This window comes from Procambarus clarkii, chromosome 86 (genome assembly GCF_040958095.1).
Source record: "Procambarus clarkii isolate CNS0578487 chromosome 86, FALCON_Pclarkii_2.0, whole genome shotgun sequence".
Taxonomy (NCBI): domain Eukaryota; kingdom Metazoa; phylum Arthropoda; class Malacostraca; order Decapoda; family Cambaridae; genus Procambarus; species Procambarus clarkii.
Window position 1 is genome coordinate 3,506,183 of NC_091235.1, and position 19,850 is coordinate 3,526,032.

The 19,850-nt window shown below is 54.0% G+C and overlaps 1 protein-coding gene across 1 annotated transcript in view; it reads left to right on the top strand.

The window, feature by feature from the left end:
• The first annotated feature begins 7,249 nt into the window (after positions 1–7,249).
• Positions 7,250–19,850, top strand: part of LOC123769120 (uncharacterized) — a 465,721-nt gene continuing 453,120 nt past the window's right edge. The window contains 1 exon segment of the mRNA XM_045760073.2: positions 7,250–7,406. Within this exon segment, the coding sequence (XP_045616029.2) occupies positions 7,387–7,406 (20 nt within the window). The 5' untranslated portion in view covers positions 7,250–7,386.

The following is a 19,850-nucleotide window of genomic DNA, read 5'->3' on the forward strand; positions in this document are numbered from 1 at the left end:
TGATATAGCTAATAAAGCCAAGACCGAACCAAAGCTACTACACAGTCACATCAGGAGGAAAACAACAGTGAAGGAACAGGTGATAAAACTTAGGGTGAGCGAGGACAGGTACACAGAGAATGACAAAGAGGTGTGTGAAGAACTCAACAAAAGGTTCCAGGAGGTCTTTACAATAGAACAGGGAGAAGTCACGGTGCTAGGAGAGGTGGCAGCAAACCAGGTGACCTTGGATAGGTTCGAAATTACAAGAGATGAGGTCAAGAAGCACCTATTGGAGCTGGATGTGAGAAAAGCTGTTGGGCCGGACGGAATCTCGCCATGGGTATTGAAAGAGTGTGCAGGAGCACTTTGCCTACCACTCTCCATAGTGTATAGTAGGTCACTGGAAACGGGGGACCTACCAGAAATATGGAAGACTGCTAATGTAGTACCAATATACAAAAAGGGTGACAGACAAGAGGCACTGAACTACAGGCCAGTGTCCTTAACTTGTATACCATGCAAGGTGATGGAGAAGATTGTGAGAAAAAACCTAGTAACACATCTGGAGAGAAGAGACTTCGTGACAACCCATCAACATGGGTTCAGGGAGGGTAAATCTTGCCTTACAGGCTTGATAGAATTCTACGATCAGGTGACAAAGATTAAACAAGAAAGAGAAGGGTGGGCGGACTGCATTTTTTTGGACTGTCGGAAAGCCTTTGACACAGTACCCCATAAAAGGTTGATGCATAAGCTGGAGAAACAGGCAGGAGTAACTGGTAGGGCGCTCCAGTGGATAAGGGAGTACCTAAACAATAGGAAGCAGAGAGTTACAGTAAGGGGTGAGACCTCAGACTGGCGTGAAGTCACCAGTGGAGTCCCACAGGGCTCTGTACTTGGACCTATCCTGTTTCTGATATACGTAAATGATCTCCCAGAGGGTATAGACTCATTCTTCTCAATGTTTGCTGACGACGCCAAAATTATGAGAAGGATTAAGACAGAGAAGGACTGCTTGAGGCTTCAAGAAGACCTGGACAAGCTGCAGGAATGGTCGAACAAATGGCTGTTAGAGTTTAATCCAAGCAAATGTAATGTAATGAAGATAGTGGTAGGAAGCAGGAGACCAGATACAAAGTATCACTTGGGAGATGAAATACTTCAAGAGTCAGAGAGAGAGAAAGACCTGGGGGTTGATATCACGCCAGACCTGTCCCCTGAAGCTCATATCAAGAGGATAACAGCAGCAGCATATGCCAGGTTGGCTAACATAAGAACGGCCTTTAGAAACTTGTGTAAGGAATCTTTCAGAACATTATATACCACATATGTCAGACCAATCCTGGAGTATGCGGCACCAGCATGGAGTCCATATCTAGTCAAGCATAAGACTAAAATGGAAAAGGTTCAAAGGTTTGTCACCAGACGAGTACCCGAGTTGAGAGGTATGAGCTACGAGGAGAGACTACTGGAATTAAACCTCACTTCGTTGGAAGACAGAAGAGTTAGGGGGGACATGATCACCACATTCAAGATCCTCAAGGGAATTGATAGGGTAGATAAAGACAGTGTATTTAACACAAGGGGAACACGCACTAGGGGACACAGGTGGAAACTAAGTGCCCAATTGAGCCACAGAGATATTAGAAAGAACTTTTTTAGTGTCAGAGTGGTTGACAAATGGAATGCATTAGGAAGTGATGTGGTGGAGGCTGACTCCATACACAGTTTCAAGTGTAGATATGATAGAGCCCAATAGGCTCAGGAACCTGTACACCTGTTGCTTGACAGTTGAGAGGCGGGACCAAAGAGCCAGAGCTCAATCCCCGCAAGCACAACTAGGTGAGTACAACTAGGTGAGTACACACACACACACACACACACACACACACACATACACACAGAGTACACGCATGTACCGCATAAGAGGCTGGTACATAAGCTGGAGAGACAGGCAGGAGTAACTGGTAAGGTGCTCCAGTGGATAAGGGAGTACCTAAGCAATAGGAAGCAGAGAGTTACGGCGAGGGGTGAGACCTCCGATTGGCGTGAAGTCACCAGTGGAGTCCCACAGGGCTCTGTACTCGGTCCTATCTTGTTTCTGATATATGTAAATGATCTCCCGGAGGGTATCGATTCATTTCTCTTAATGTTTGCGGACGATGCTAAAATTATGAGAAGGATTAAGACAGAAGAGGACTGTTTGAGGCTTCAAGAAGACCTAGACAAGCTGAAGGAAAGGTCGAACAAATGGTTGTTAGAGTTTAACCCAACCAAATGTAATGAAGATAGGTGTAGGGAGCAGGAGGCCAGATACAAGGTATCATCTGGGAGAGGAAATTCTTCAGGAGTCAGAGAAAGAAAAAGACTTGGGGGTTGATATCACGCCAGACCTGTCTCCTGCAGCACATATCAAGAGGATAACATCAGCGGCATATGCCAGGCTGGCCAACATACGAACGGCATTCAGAAACTTGTGTAAAGAATCATTCTGAACTTTGTATACCACATATGTCAGGCCAATCCTGGAGTATGCAGCCCCAGCATGGAGTCCATATCTAGTCAAGGATAAGACTAAACTGGAAAAGGTTCAAAGATTTGCCACCAGACTAGTACCCGGGCTGAGAGTTATGAGCTACGAGGAGAGACTACGGGAATTAAACCTCACTTCGCTGGAAGACAGAAGAGTTTGGGGGACATGATCACCACATTCAAGATTCTGAAGGGAATTGATAGGGTAGATAAAGGCAGGCTATTTAACACAAGGGGCACACGTACAAGGGGACACAGGTGGAAACTGAGTGCCCAAATGAGCCACAGAGATATTAGAAAGAACTTTTTTAGTGTCAGAGTGGTTGACAAATGGAATGCATTAGGAAGCGATGTGGTGGAGGCTGACTCCATACACAGTTTCAAGTGTAGATATGATAGAGCCCAATAGGCTCAGGAACCTGTACACCTGTTGATTGACGGCTGAGAAGCGGGACCAAGGAGCCAGAGCTCAACCCCCGCAAACACAACTAGGTGAGTACAACTAGGTGAGTACACACACACAAGAAACAGCCCGTAGCTGCTGTCTTATGGGCTCACCATAGCCCGTGCTACATGGACACTTCGTTCTGAGTAGCTAAATCTAAAACAACAACAGCAGCTGTCTAACTCCCAGGTACCTGTTTACTGCTAGGTAACAGGGGAATCAGGACGAAGGAAACTCTGTCCATTTGTTATTGCCATGGCCGGGGATCGATCCCCGGTACCTAGGATTACGAGTACCTAGCGTTGTTCACTCAGCCACCAGGCCCCCAGAGTGTGAGTGTGAGGAGTGAGGTCTCCATGTTCACGACTCATAACCACCTCACAGCTCCCTCTATGAGTGTTAGCGTGTACCAAACATTCCGCACAACTTGCATATCGCCTCCCGTTTGTGTCAACAGGAAGAGGCTGCAGGTGTGTGGCCACTAGGCTGCAGGTGTGTGGCCACTAGGCTGCAGGTGTGTGGCCACAAGGCTGCAGGTGTGTGACCACAAGGCTGCAGGTGTGTGGCCACAAGGCTGCAGGTGTGTGGCCCCTAGGCTGCAGGTGTGTGGCCACAAGGCTGCAGGTGTGTGACCACAAGGCTGCAGGTGTGTGGCCACTAGGCTGCAGGTGTGTGGCCACTAGGCTGCAGGTGTGTGGCCACTAGGCTGCAGGTGTGTGGCCACTAGGCTGCAGGTGTGTGGCCACTAGGCTGCAGGTGTGTGGCCACAAGGCTGCAGGTGTGTGGCCACAAGGCTGCAGGTGTGTGGCCACTAGGCTGCAGGTGTGTGGCCACTAGGCTGCAGGTGTGTGGCCACAAGGCTGCAGGTGTGTGGCCACAAGGCTGCAGGTGTGTGACCACTAGGCTGCAGGTGTGTGACCACAAGGCTGCAGGTGTGTGACCACAAGGCTGCAGGTGTGTGGCCACAAGGCTGCAGGTGTGTGGCCACTAGGCTGCAGGTGTGTGGCCACTAGGCTGCAGGTGTGTGGCCACTAGGCTGCAGGTGTGTGGCCACAAGGCTGCAGGTGTGTGGCCACAAGGCTGCAGGTGTGTGGCCACTAGGCTGCAGGTGTGTGGCCACAAGGCTGCAGGTGTGTGGCCACAAGGCTGCAGGTGTGTGGCCACTAGGCTGCAGGTGTGTGGCCACTAGGCTGCAGGTGTGTGGCCACTAGGCTGCAGGTGTGTGGCCACAAGGCTGCAGGTGTGTGGCCACTAGGCTGCAGGTGTGTGGCCACTAGGCTGCAGGTGTGTGGCCACTAGGCTGCAGGTGTGTGGCCACTAGGCTGCAGGTGTGTGGCCACTAGGCTGCAGGTGTGTGGCCACTAGGCTGCAAGTGTGTGGCCACTAGGCTGCAGGTGTGTGGCCACTAGGCTGCAGGTGTGTGGCCACTAGGCTGCAGGTGTGTGGCCACAAGGCTGCAGGTGTGTGGCCACTAGGCTGCAGGTGTGTGGCCACTAGGCTGCAGGTGTGTGGCCACAAGGCTGCAGGTGTGTGGCCACTAGGCTGCAGGTGTGTGGCCACTAGGCTGCAGGTGTGTGGCCACAAGGCTGCAGGTGTGTGGCCACTAGGCTGCAGGTGTGTGGCCACTAGGCTGCAGGTGTGTGACCACAAGGCTGCAGGTGTGTGGCCGCTAGGCTGCAGGTGTGTGACCACTAGGCTGCAGGTGTGTGGCCACAAGGCTGCAGGTGTGTGGCCACTAGGCTGCAGGTGTGTGGCCACTAGGCTGCAGGTGTGTGACCACTAGGCTGCAGGTGTGTGGCCACTAGGCTGCAGGTGTGTGACCACAAGGCTGCAGGTGTGTGGCCACTAGGCTGCAGGTGTGTGACCACTAGGCTGCAGGTGTGTGGCCACAAGGCTGCAGGTGTGTGACCACAAGGCTGCAGGTGTGTGGCCACAAGGCTGCAGGTGTGTGACCACAAGGCTGCAGGTGTGTGGCCACAAGGCTGCAGGTGTGTGGCCACAAGGCTGCAGGTGTGTGGCCACAAGGCTGCAGGTGTGTGACCACTAGGCTGCAGGTGTGTGACCACAAGGCTGCAGGTGTGTGACCACAAGGCTGCAGGTGTGTGGCCACAAGGTTGCAGGTGTGTGGCCACAAGGCTGCAGGTGTGTGACCACAAGGCTGCAGGTGTGTGGCCACTAGGCTGCAGGTGTGTGGCCACTAGGCTGCAGGTGTGTGGCCACAAGGCTGCAGGTGTGTGACCACAAGGCTGCAGGTGTGTGGCCACAAGGCTGCAGGTGTGTGGCCACAAGGCTGCAGGTGTGTGGCCACAAGGCTGCAGGTGTGTGGCCATTAGGCTGCAGGTGTGTGGCCACTAAGGCTGCAGGTGTGTGGCCACAAGGCTGCAGGTGTGTGGCCATAGGCTGCAGGTGTGTGCCACAAGGCTGCAGGTGTGTGGACCACAAGGCTGCAGGTGTGTGGCCACAAGGCTGCAGGTGTGTGACCACAAGGCTGCAGGTGTGTGGCCACAAGGCTGCAGGTGTGTGGCCACAAGGACTGCAGGTGTGTGACCACAAGGCTGCAGGTGTGTGGCCACAAGGCTGCAGGTGTGTGACCACAAGGCTGCAGGTGTGTGGCCACAAGGCTGCAGGTGTGTGGCCACAAGGCTGCAGGTGTGTGACCACATGGCTGCAGGTGTGTGACCACAAGGCTGCAGGTGTGTGGCCACAAGGCTGCAGGTGTGTGGCCACAAGGCTGCAGGTGTGTGGCCACAAGGCTGCAGGTGTGTGGCCACAAGGCTGCAGGTGTGTGACCACAAGGCTGCAGGTGTGTGACCACAAGGCTGCAGGTGTGTGGCCACAAGGCTGCAGGTGTGTGACCACAAGGCTGCAGGTGTGTGGCCACAAGGCTGCAGGTGTGTGGCCACAAGGCTGCAGGTGTGTGGCCATTAGGCCTCACCACCAGCCTATGGCACCTGTCGCCAGTGGCTACTATTTGCAAACATTAGTACACCAATGAGTGAATGAATGAATGAGGTGAATGAATGAGTAGGTGAGTGAATAAATAAATGAGTAGTGGAGTGAATGAAAGTGGAGGTGAATGAATGAGTAGTTGAGTGAATAAATGAGTCGGTGAATTAATGAGTAGGTGAGTGAATAAATGAGTAGGTGCGTGAATGAATGAGTAGGTGAGTAAATGAATGAACAACTCCGTGTGAAGGGGGAGAGTTGGGTGGTGATGGTGGGTGTAGGGTTTTTGGTGGTGGTTTTAGGGGTGGTGGGTATGGGCCCCGGCCTGCCCTGAGGGCACCCTTCACTACCTGACCAGGGCTGACTGACTCTTGAAGTCAACCACCACCCCTGGCTCAGCGCTCCTATAAGCCCTCCTCCTCTTATAGGGCTCCTATAAGCCCTCCTCCTCTTATAGGGCTCCTATAAGCCCTCCCCCTCCTCCTATAAGGCTCCTATAAGCAACCCATTCTCACACGGAGAATGGGTGGCGTAATTATATCGTGTTTACCCCCCATTGTGGGCAGGTACAGGTCTTGTCAGGCGGGAGGTCGCATACTCACCAGTACTCACATTACTCACTGAGTAAAAAAAAGGAAAGGATACCCCTAGACTTTAATGGTTTGAGACCCATTAAGGAAGAGGAGGGGGTGGTGGGGGCTGAGTCTGCCCGTCTTCTCCTTGAGACGGACGCCACAGCTTACCTTTTTAGGAGTGTAGAGTTATACCCGTCCCGACGTTTTGGCCAGAGACATCAATTGCGTCGAGTGCGTGAATCATTGCGTAGTAGTGGTCAGTTTGGCGTAAGATGCTGCGACGCCAAGCGTACTCAATCATCTATTTTTATTTGATTTAACGCGCTCAATATCAGCTCGTTTACTCACATAATAGACAGTTTTGTTGAATGGTGGCGTAGAGGTAAAAAAAGTCATATTTTTTGTTAATAACATGACACTTAATAGTAGAACAATAGGGACTTAAACAGTATAGTTTTAAATGTCTGGCGAGACAATCTGGCAACAATGGCTGAGGACCCCAGCGTCACGGCGTTGACAACCACTCCAAAAACATCGCGGCCCAACACGTTTACAACATCATTATATACAAACTCACATCCATTAACAGATCCAGAATCCGATAACATCATAGCCAAGACAGCTAAATTCAGTTCGTTCTTTTACCTTCGAGGGATGAAAATAGTGAGGTGTGAGAGTGGTTGGAAGTGTGTGGCAAGTATGTGAGTGGTGGGAGCAGACGGGGGAGTGAAGAGCCTCTCAGTGTTGTGCTGACCATGTGAGGTGTGTACTGCGCGTGCTCCTGCTCCAGGGCAAATGTGAGGCACTTCTTGGATATTAACTTAAAAACAGGAGAATACTTTATCAGTGGCCGTATGTTTGGTGTGTGAGGACGGTGTGTAGCGAAGACAAGCATCCGTGGACACTATGGACGTACAGGGACTAAGGTAAGACCAGAGAAAGTTGAGGGGTATAGATGACAGCCCTCCAGAGCTGAGCGCTGATTTGGTACGTGTAGGGTTGTGTGTATTGGCATATATGTGACTGTGTGTAGCAGGTGTGTGGTGGGGGGCAGGGTGCTCCGGGCGGGGGTGGTGTTCGCAGGGGAGCTGGGGTACTGCCCTACGGAACACCACCCCTCTGCCAGCACGCCCCCTGCTCCTTTCTCCAGCAGAAAACGCAGGCCTACCCTCCCCCAGCAGGCCTACCCTCCCCCAGCAGGCCCACCCTCCCCCAGCAGGCCTACCCTCCCCCAGCAGGCCCACCCTCCCCCAGCAGGTCCACCCTCCCCCAGCAGGTCCACCCTCCCCCAGCAGGTCCACCCTCCCCCAGCAGCAGGTCCACCCTCCCCCAGCAGCAGGTCCACCCTCCCCCAGCAGCAGGTCCACCCTCCCCCAGCAGCAGGTCCACCCTCCCCCAGCAGCAGGTCCACCCTCCCCCAGCAGCAGGCCCACCCTCCCCCAGCAGCAGGCCCACCCTCCTCCAGGAAGGCCCACCCTCCCCCAGCAGGCCCACCCTCCCCCAGCAGGCCCACCCTCCCCCAACAGGCCCACCCTCCCCCAGCAGGCCCACCCTTCCCCAGCAGGCCCACCCTCCCCCAGCAGGCCCGCCCTCCCCCAGCAGGCCCGCCCTCCCCCAGCAAGCCCGCCCTCCCCCAGCAAGCCCGCCCTCCCCCAGCAGGCCTACCCTCCCCCAGCAGGCCTACCCTCCCCCAGCAGGCCCACCCTCCCCCAGCAGGCCCACCCTCCCCCAGCAGGCCCTCCCTCCCCCAGCAGGCCCACCCTCCCCCAGCAGGCCCACCCTCCTCCAGCAGGCCGACCCTCCCCCAGCAGGCCCACCCTCCCCCAGCAGGCCCACCATCCCCCAGCAGGCTCACCATCCCCCAGCAGGCCCTCCCTCCCCCAGCAGGTCCACCCTCCCCCAGCAGGCCCACCCTCCCCCAGCAGCAGGCCCACCCTCCCCCAGCAGCAGGCCCACCCTCCCCCAGCAGCAGGCCTACCCTCCCCCAGCAGCAGGCCTACCCTCCCCCAGCAGCAGGCCTACCCTCCCCCAGCAGCAGGCCTACCCTCCCCCAGCAGCAGGCCCACCCTCCCCCAGCAGCAGGCCTACCCTCCCCCAGCAGCAGGCCCACCCTCCCCCAGCAGCAGGCCTACCCTCCCCCAGCAGCAGGCCTACCCTCCCCCAGCAAGTCCACCCTCCCCCAGCAGCAGGCCTACCCTCCCCCAGCAGCAGGCCTACCCTCCCCCAGCAGCAGGCCTACCCTCCCCCAGCAGGCCTACCCTCCCCCAGCAGGTCCACCCTCCCCCAGCAGCAGGCCTACCCTCCCCCAGCAGCAGGCCCACCCTCCCCCAGCAGCAGGCCCACCCTCCCCCAGCAGCAGGCCCACCCTCCCCCAGCAGCAGGCCTACCCTCCCTCAGCAGCAGGCCTACCCTCCCCCAGCAGCAGGCCTACCCTCCCCCAGCAGCAGGCCTACCCTCCCCCAGCAGGTCCACCCTCCCCCAGCAGCAGGCCTACCCTCCCCCAGCAGGCCTACCCTCCCCCAGCAGCAGGCCTACCCTCCCCCAGCAGCAGGCCTACCCTCCCCCAGCAGGTCCACCCTCCCCCAGCAGCAGGCCTACCCTCCCCCAGCAGGCCTACCCTTCCCCAGCAGCAGGCCCACCCTCCCCCAGCAGCAGGCCTACCCTCCCCCAGCAGCAGGCCTACCCTCCCCCAGCAGGTCCACCCTTCCCCAGCAGCAGGCCTACCCTCCCCCAGCAGCAGGTCCACCCTCCCCCAGCAGCAGGTCCACCCTTCCCCAGCAGCAGGCCTACCCTCCCCCAGCAGGTCCACCCTTCCCCAGCAGCAGGCCTACCCTCCCCCAGCAGCAGGCCTACCCTCCCCCAGCAGCAGGCCTACCCTCCCCCAGCAGCAGGTCCACCCTCCCCCAGCAGCAGGTCCACCCTTCCCCAGCAGCAGGCCCACCCTCCCCCAGCAGCAGGCCCACCCTCCCCCAGCAGCAGGTCCACCCTTCCCCAGCAGCAGGCCTACCCTCCCCCAGCAGCAGGCCCACCCTCCCCCAGCAGCAGGCCTACCCTCCCCCAGCAGGTCCACCCTTCCCCAGCAGCAGGCCTACCCTCCCCCAGCAGCAGGCCTACCCTCCCCCAGCAGCAGGCCCACCCTCCCCCAGCAGCAGGCCTACCCTCCCCCAGCAGCAGGCCTACCCTTCCCCAGCAGCAGGCCTACCCTCCCCCAGCAGCAGGTCCACCCTTCCCCAGCAGCAGGTCCACCCTTCCCCAGCAGCAGGCCCACCCTTCCCCAGCAGCAGGTCCACCCTTCCCCAGCAGCAGGCCTACCCTTCCCCAGCAGCAGGCCTACCCTCCCCCAGCAGGCCCACCCTCCCCCAGCAGCAGGCCCACCCTCCCCCAGCAGCAGGCCTACCCTCCCCCAGCAGCAGGCCCACCCTCCCCCAGCAGCAGGCCTACCCTTTCCCAGCAGCAGGCCTACCCTTCCCCAGCAGCAGGCCTACCCTCCCCCAGCAGCAGGTCCACCCTTCCCCAGCAGCAGGTCCACCCTTCCCCAGCAGCAGGCCTACCCTTCCCCAGCAGCAGGCCTACCCTCCCCCAGCAGGCCTACCCTCCCCCAGCAGGCCCACCCTCCCCCAGCAGCAGGCCCACCCTCCCCCAGCTGCAGGCCTACCCTCCCCCAGCAGGCCTAACCTCCCCCAGCAGGCCCACCCTCCCCCAGCAGCAGGCCTACCCTCCCCCAGCAGCAGGCCCACCCTCCCCCAGCAGCAGGCCTACCCTCCCCTAGCAGGTCCACCCTCCCCCAGCAGGCCCACCCTCCCCCAGCAGGCCCACCCTCCCCCAGCAGGTCCACCCTCCCCCAGTAGGCCCACCCTCCCCCAGCAGGCCCACCCTCCCCCAGCAGGCCCACCCTCCCCCAGCAGGCCCACCCTCCCCCAGCAGGTCCACCCTCCCCAGCAGGTCCACCCTCCCCCAGCAGGTCCACCCTCCCCCAGCAGCAGGCCCACCCTCCCCCAGCAGCAGGCCCACCCTCCCCCAGCAGGTCCACCCTCCCCCAGCAGGTCCACCCTCCCCCAGCAGGCCCATCCTCCCCCAGCAGGCCCACCCTCCCCCAGCAGGTCCACCCTCCCCCAGCAGGTCCACCCTCCCCCAGCAGGTCCACCCTCCCCCAGCAGCAGGTCCACCCTCCCCCAGCAGCAGGTCCACCCTCCCCCAGCAGCAGGTCCACCCTCCCCCAGCAGGCCTACCTCCCCCAGCAGGTCCACCCTCCCCCAGCAGGTCCACCCTCCCCCAGCAAGTCCACCCTCCCCCAGCAGGTCCACCCTCCCCCAGCAGGCCTACCTCCCCCAGCAGGTCCACCCTCCCCCAGCAGGTCCACCCTCCCCCAGCAAGTCCACCCTCCCCCAGCAGGTCCACCCTCCCCTAGCAGCAGGTCCACCCTCCCCCAGCAGGTCCACCCTCCCCCAGCAGGCCCACCCTCCCCCAGCAGGTCCACCCTCCCCCAGCAGGCCCACCCTCCCCCAGCAGGTCCACCCTCCCCCAGCAGGTCCACCCTCCCCCAGCAGGTCCACCCTCCCCCAGCAGCAGGTCCACCCTCCCCCAGCAGGCCCACCCTCCCCCAGCAGGTCCACCCTCCCCCAGCAGGTCCACCCTCCCCCAGCAAGTCCACCCTCCCCCAGCAGGCCCACCCTCCCCCAGCAGGCCCACCACATTCCTCTCCTCCATTACCAAGATCCGCACCGTCAGGATTTCAATAGCAAGTCTTAACCACAAAACTTTGAACAAGCTGACTGGACCCGTTGTACCGGACTGTGCACTGTACGTGGTGCAGGTGTGGGTGACGGAGTGTGCACTGTACCTGGTGCAGGTGTGGGTGACGGAGTGTGCACTGTACGTGGTGCAGGTGTGGGTGACGGAGTGTGCACTGTACCTGGTGCAGGTGTGGGTGACGGAGTGTGCACTGTACGTGGTGCAGGTGTGGGTGACGGAGTGTGCACTGTACCTGGTGCAGGTGTGGGTGACGGAGTGTACACTGTACGTGGTGCAGGTGTGGGTGACGGAGTGTGCACTGTACCTGGTGCAGGTGTGGGTGACGGAGTGTGCACTGTACCTGGTGCAGGTGTGGGTGACGGAGTGTGCACTGTACGTGGTGCAGGTGTGGGTGACGGAGTGTGCACTGTACCTGGTGCAGGTGTGGGTGACGGAGTGTGCACTGTACGTGGTGCAGGTGTGGGTGACGGAGTGTGCACTGTACCTGGTGCAGGTGTGGGTGACGGAGTGTACACTGTACGTGGTGCAGGTGTGGGTGACGGAGTGTACACTGTACGTGGTGCAGGTGTGGGTGACGGAGTGTACACTGTACGTGGTGCAGGTGTGGGTGACGGAGTGTGCACTGTACGTGGTGCAGGTGTGGGTGACGGAGTGTGCACTGTACCTGGTGCAGGTGTGGGTGACGGAGTGTACACTGTACGTGGTGCAGGTGTGGGTGACGGAGTGTACACTGTACGTGGTGCAGGTGTGGGTGACGGAGTGTACACTGTACGTGGTGCAGGTGTGGGTGACGGAGTGTACACTGTACGTGGTGCAGGTGTGGGTGACGGAGTGTGCATTGTGCAGGTGTAGGAGTACCTGGCTGCAGCCAAACATTACCACCACCAGGTTACACCCCAGTGATGGCTGGTCGGTGCAGCCCCTTGCTCCAGTGCACGACAATGTCTCGTTCATGACTGGCTCAGCCTTCACTCCGCCTGGAGGAGTTCTTTTTTGTGTGCGTGCGTGGTGGTGCGTGCAGGTACTCTCCACACTGCTGTGACGGATGAGCGGCACCTCCAACCACTTGGACTGGACGGTAGAGCGACGGTCTCGCTTCATGCTGGTCGCCGTTCAATCCCCGACCATCCATAAGTGGTTGGGCACCATTTCTTCCTCCCCGTCCCATCCCAAATCCATATCCGGATCCTTTCCCCCAGTGGTATATAGTTGTAATGGTTTGGCGCTTTCTCCTGGTTGTTCCTTTCTGGTCCTCTACTTCCCGTATCTACTTTGTAAGCGTATATGTCCATGCACTCAGCCCCTGGGTCTGACTCGTGGAATTCAATATTCATAAAGAAATGTAAAGTACCAGTAGCGAGAGCGCTCAGTGTAATATGGAGGAAGAGCCTGGATACAGGGAGATACCAGCAACACTTAAATCTGCAGATATAGCTCCGCTGCACAAGGGGGGTAGTAAAGCTTTGGCACAAAATTATAGACTAACATTCCATTCTAATGTATGAATGCGTACATTCTAATGAATGTACTAACATTCAACCCGTCCTCCTGTTTAGACAGTACCTATTGTGACAGTCGTCAGTAGTCACGAATTCGTACGTTCTTAGCTTTTAGATAGTAGTATACTGACTAGTAAGGAATTCTTTTAAAATAAATGAAGCTAAAAATACTTAAATATTCCTAGGCCTAGTATAGTACACATATGTACTATATTAGGCCTCAGATATCGTGTATTAGGCCTAGGAAGGTTAGGTTAGCCTAGTTTGTCAAAGCAACACAAGTAAAAAATTGTTTTCCGGTTTGTCCAACTCAATAGTTCAGATTTCTACTTTCTAATTTCGTTGTAGGTGGGTATATGTACTATGGTGCTCATCGTTACTATAAGTACTATCAACACAGCAGGATAGGCTGTAACATCACACATAAAGGTTTTTGAAAGTAACTAGTAATCCAAGCTCCAGTTTTATGGAAAATAATGAGCTGCACAACCCAGGACAACATGGATTTAGAGCGGGAAGATCCTGTCTGTCACAGTTACTCAACCACTATGACAAAATCACAGAAGCCTTAGAAGAAAAGTAATATCATAGACTATAAGATGAGATCAATAGGAATAACGGATAAAGTGGGGCGTCGTATTTTCAACTTTGTATCAAACAGAATGTGGATAGTCGATCAAATCAAGTGCAAGTGTATAAAAAGCTCTGAACCCTAGGTTATCTTGAGGTGATTGGGCATAGCGTCCCCGCGGCCCGGTCCTCGACCAGGCCTCCATTTTGTTACACACCCCCAGGAAGCAGCCCAGTTGTCTAACTCCCAGGTGCCTCTTTACTGCTAGGTGAACAGGCGCATCAGGGCAAAAGAAACTCTGCCTATTTGTTTCCGCCTTCATCGAGGATCGAACCCGGAACCTCGGGACTGCGAATCTGAAGCGCTGTCCACTCAGCTGTCAAGCCCCTCAGGGCACAGTCCTTGCACCACTGCTCTTTCTCATTCTTATCTCGGATATAGACAAAATACTAGTCACAGCTTCGTGTTATCCTTTGCTGGTGATACAAAATCAGCAAAATTTTCCTCTGTAGAAGACACTGAAAAACTTCAAGCCGATATTAATAATCTTCGATTGGGAAACGGAAAATAACATATTTAATGGTGACAAGTTCCAACTATTGAGGTATGGTGGAAGTGAAGAACCTTAACGAAACACAGGGTACAAGACACAGTCAGACCTGCTCATAGAAGGAAAGCAACATGTAAAAGATCTGGGAATTATGATGTCTGACAACCTAACATTTAGTGAACATAACCGAGCAAATATAGCGGCGGCCAGGAACATGATAGCATGGATTATGAGAACGTTCACATCCAGAGACCCCACAGCAATGATAATAATATATAAATCACTGATGCTGTCCCGCCTTGAGTACTGCTCGGTACTCACTTCCCCTTTCAGAGCGGGAGAGATATCTGAATTAGAGGGCATATAGAGAACATATACGGCACGTATAACATCTAAATTATTGGGACCGTCTCGAAGCTCTCAAAATGTAATCTTTGAAAAGGAGACGAGAAAGGTATCAAAAGTATATACATGGAAGATACTTGAAGGCCAGGTACCAAATTTGCACAGTGAAATAAAAACATACTGGAGCGAAAGGTACGGAAGGAAATGCAGACTAGAACCAGTGAGGAGTAGAGGTGCCATAGGCACAATCAGAGAACACTGAACATCAGAGGTCCACAGCTGTTCAACACCCTTCCAGCAAGCATTATACATAATGCTGGAACAAAGGTGGATGTATTCAAGAGGCACTTAGATAAGTTCTTGCAAGAACTACCAGTCCTACCTACCATGGCTTCCCCACCATGGCCAGCCTGCCATGTTCATCCTGCCATATCCTGCCCACCATGTCCTCCGTGTCTTGTACTGAACATGTCCTCATTATCTACCCTATCCCATCAATTCTACTTCTAATCTTAGGTCGTTATCATGTCTCCTAGTGTGTGGAGGGTCATCTTTCTGGAGTGTGTCCTCGTGCAGCCCTCGCTGCCCCGGTACGAGCCCCGTGTTTACCTCTGCACTTGAACATGAAGGAGTTTGGTTGTATGGTTCTTGAGGTGGGTGGTGTTGGAAGGTGGGGGGGGGGCTGAGGCTCCCGTCTCCCCCCCCCCCTAATGTTACGGGAGGCTATTGTTAGCCCGGGTTTGGAAGTTTCTCACAGACTGATATGTTATCTTATTTATGCGAGGCTGTGGTGTGAGGCTAGGAGTTGTGTCATCCCCCGGGACCATCCTCATAGATCCAGGAGTCTTCTCCCTTGTGTGTCACACTGCTTATTATGTCATCTTGTTCCAGGCAAAGTTTTCCCAAATTTGCATTTAATAGTGTTGAATTTGAGTGGCCGATTGTCTGATCGCCTCAAGAACTTCTCTAGCATCAACTTCCTCACTTGTGCATTTGCGTATACCGGGAATACGCAAATGCACAAGTGCCCATTACACTAGGACTGCCCATTACAGCACTCCACTCGTAATCTCCCTCACATCTCAGTCTCTCCCCATTACCTTACCTTACTATTAGAGAGGTTCATTGTAATCTAGTGTAGCATCGGTTGTTCCGGCTGTCGCAAATGGTAAAAGGGTGGCTTGATGTGCCAGAGACCTGACCCTTGTACACCTGACCCTTGTACACCTGACCCTTGTACACCTGACCCTTGTACCGCTGCTGGCTGCTTATAAACTGGAGAAGGGGCAGGGGCTAGATTCACGAAGCAGTTACGCAAGTACTTACGAACGTGTACATCTTTCCTAAATCTTTGACGCCTTTGGTTACATTTATTAAACAGTTTACAAGCATGAAAACTTCCCAATCAACTGTTGGTATTGTTATAAACAGCCTCCTAGTGCTTCCGAGCTCATTAACTGTTTAATCAATGTAAACAAAGCCGCCAAAGATTGAGAAAAGATGTACAGGTTCGTAAGTGCTTGCGTAACTGCTTCATGAATCTGGCCCCGGGTTGTTAAGCAGGACTAGTAGTCCCGGCAGCCATGTTGGTGTTTGGGGACATAGTTAACGCCCTCTACCTCATCCTTCAGCAAGTGATGATCGTGCACAACATGGCCGGTAATGCAGGTGGCCGGGTTTATATGGGGCTCTTGCCTCCCCTCTTGAATATGGCAACAACATTGGCTATCTTTCATTCCTTTGCTATTTCTCCCTTGTCTTATCTTGTAATGATTGGAGAATTCATATAAAGGAATTGTAAGGAAATAGAGTAGAAGAGCAAGTGGTACAAAAAGAGGAACTAGAAAGGAAGGATGAAAGAGGAAGAAGTAAAGAGGAGAGCTGAAAGTAGAAAGGAATTCAGAAAGGTGGAAGGGAAAGAAGTTCAAGAAAGCTGAAGGAAATGTGTAGAGGGGAAGGTGAGGCTGCCACCATTCATCTTCACTATACATAACTTTATACACTAAACTGTAATTGTTTGTTAAACCTGTCATCTCTCACCACAACACCAGTCACATCATGATCAGTCTCAGTGACTCCGTGAGTTCCCTCCCCCCCTCACTTTTCCTGATGCCACATATAAGTGTAAAAGTTATACCAGTGACTTGTCCTACCCACCATGACCTGCCTGTCCTGATTGTTCAGGACAATCACCCATGTCCTGAACATGGCTGAATTCAAGCCATGTTCAGGGCATGGCTTGAATTTATACTTAAGGATGAATTCAAGATGTAGGACTCTTACAGTTTAAGGCAAGAGTCCTACAGAGTTTAAGGCAAGAGATGTAGGACTCTTGTAGTTTAAGGCAAGAGTCCTACAGAGTTTAAGGCAAGAGATGTAGGACTCTTGTAGTTTAAGGCAAGAGTCCTACAGAGTTTAAGGCAAGAGATGTAGGACTCTTGTAGTTTAAGGCAAGAGATGTAGGACTCTTGTAGTTTAAGGCAAGAGTCCTACAGAGTTTAAGGCAAGAGATGTAGGACTCTTGTAGTTTAAGGCATTCTGTCCACAAGGAAAATGGTTGACATTTAATTATTAACTCTACATGTGTAAATATAAATCAAATTTAATTCACTTACTATTAGGAGTGTAGTAATACTCCTTTCCAGAGAGCACATTTTGAGGCCTTTGAAACGATCCAAACGTTCAGGTGGTTTATCGTGTCTGTGTATGCTGTGTATGTTCTCTGTATGCCGTGTATGTTCTCTGTATGCTGTGTATGTTCTCTGTATGCCGTGTATGTTCTCTGTATGCCGTGTATGTTCTCTGTATGCCGTGTATGTTCTCTGTATGCCGTGTATGTTCTCTGTATGCCGTGTATGTTCTCTGTATGCCGTGTATGTTCTCTGTATGCTGTGTATGTTCTCTGTATGCCGTGTATGTTCTCTGTATGCCGTGTATGTTCTCTGTATGCCGTGTATGTTCTCTGTATGCTGTGTATGTTCTCTGTATGCCGTGTATGTTCTCTGTATGCTGTGTATGTTCTCTGTATGCTGTGTATGTTCTCTGTATGCCGTGTATGTTCTCTGTATGCTGTGTATGTTCTCTGTATGCCGTGTATGTTCTCTGTATGCCGTGTATGTTCTCTGTATGCTGTGTATGTTCTCTGTATGCCGTGTATGTTCTCTGTATGCCGTGTATGTTCTCTGTATGCCGTGTATGTTCTCTGTATGCTGTGTATGTTCTCTGTATGCCGTGTATGTTCTCTGTATGCTGTGTATGTTCTCTGTATGCCGTGTATGTTCTCTGTATGCCGTGTATGTTCTCTGTATGCCGTGTATGTTCTCTGTATGCTGTGTATGTTCTCTGTATGCCGTGTATGTTCTCTGTATGCCGTGTATGTTCTCTGTATGCTGTGTATGTTCTCTGTATGCCGTGTATGTTCTCTGTATGCTGTGTATGTTCTCTGTATGCCGTGTATGTTCTCTGTATGCTGTGTATGTTCTCTGTATGCCGTGTATGTTCTCTGTATGCCGTGTATGTTCTCTGTATGCCGTGTATGTTCTCTGTATGCTGTGTATGTTCTCTGTATGCCGTGTATGTTCTCTGTATGCCGTGTATGTTCTCTGTATGCTGTGTATGTTCTCTGTATTCCCTGTATTTCAACATGTCTCCCGCTCTGAAGGGTAAGTGAGTATCGACCAATACTCAAGGCGGAGCAGGACCTGTGATTTGAATAATATCAGCATTATGATGGATGTAAAGGTTGTCTTATCCCTGGGTTATGGTTCTCATAATCCATCCTGTAATTGTCCTGGCTTACACAATATTTGGTTGGTTATGCTCCAGCACATTAGGTCACCTGCCAACATTGTTCCCAGGTTGTTTACATGCTGCTGTCCTACAGTGAGATGTGAGTGTGCGCGTATCCCGTGTTTTGTTTGATTTCTTCCTTTTTCCCACACCTGAGGACCTGGAATTTATCACTGTTAAAATCATGTTAGTTTCCGTTGCCTAATCGAAGACTTTATTAATACCGGCTTGTACCTTTTTCAGTGTATAGTAAGTCATTTTTATGCTCATTTTTGTGTCATCAGCAAAGGATGACAGGAATTTGTGACGTATATTTGTCTACATGTCCTACAGTTGTCTATATTTGTCCCCCGCGGCCTGGTCGACGACTGGGCCGCGAGAATCGATCCACCGGGGATCGAACCCGGAACCTCAGGACTAGGAATCCGAAGCGCTGTCCAGTCAGCTGTCAGGCGGGCCTCCTTTAGCATCCACGAGAAAATGTTGTCAGGTCCGGATGCTTTGGTCTCCTTGTTTCTCCAATTGCTTCCTTATCGCCGCCTTTGCTTCCTCACTTGTTTAGAAGTCACTCACCTAGTGGAATGTTAGCCACTAACACTGTAGCCGTTCAGCTTCAAACTTGAAAACTTTCTAAAGTCTTTCTTGGAGTACATTATACGCTTCTTTGTCAGGTTGTGTCGGGCCGTCACCTGTTTTGTTGAGCTTGGGGGGGGGGGGCGTGTCCCTCTCTCTGCCCCCTCTCCCTCGCTATGGGGCAGCAGGACATCTCCCTCACTAGACGGCAACAGGACATCTCCCTCACTAGACGGCAGCAGGACATCTCCCTCACTAGACGGCAACAGGACATCTCCCTCACTAGACGGCAGCAGGACATCTCCCTCACTAGACGGCAGCAGGACATCTCCCTCACTAGACGGCAGCAGGACATCTCCCTCACTAGACGGCAACAGGACATCTCCCTCACTAGACGGCAGCAGGACATCTCCCTCACTAGACGGCAACAGGACATCTCCCTCACTAGACGGCAGCAGGACATCTCCCTCACTAGACGGCAGCAGGACATCTCCCTCACTAGACGGCAGCAGGACATCTCCCTCACTAGACGGCAACAGGACATCTCCCTCACTAGACGGCAGCAGGACATCTCCCTCACTAGACGGCAGCAGGACATCTCCCTCACTAGACGGCAGCAGGACATCTCCCTCACTAGACGGCAACAGGACATCTCCCTCACTAGACGGCAGCAGGACATCTCCCTCACTAGACGGCAACAGGACATCTCCCTCACTAGACGGCAGCAGGACATCTCCCTCACTAGACGGCAACAGGACATCTCCCTCACTAGACGGCAGCAGGACATCTCCCTCACTAGACGGCAGCAGGACATCTCCCTCACTAGACGGCAGCAGGACATCTCCCTCACTAGACGGCAACAGGACATCTCCCTCACTAGACGGCAGCAGGACATCTCCCTCACTAGACGGCAGCAGGACATCTCCCTCACTAGACGGCAGCAGGACATCTCCCTCACTAGACGGCAACAGGACATCTCCCTCACTAGACGGCAGCAGGACATCTCCCTCACTAGACGGCAGCAGGACATCTCCCTCACTAGACGGCAACAGGACATCTCCCTCACTAGACGGCAGCAGGACATCTCCCTCACTAGACGGCAACAGGACATCTCCCTCACTAGACGGCAGCAGGACATCTCCCTCACTAGACGGCAACAGGACATCTCCCTCACTAGACGGCAACAGGACATCTCCCTCACTAGACGGCAACAGGACATCTCCATCACAAGACGGCAACAGGACATCTCCCTCACTAGACGGCAGCAGGACATCTCCCTCACTAGACGGCA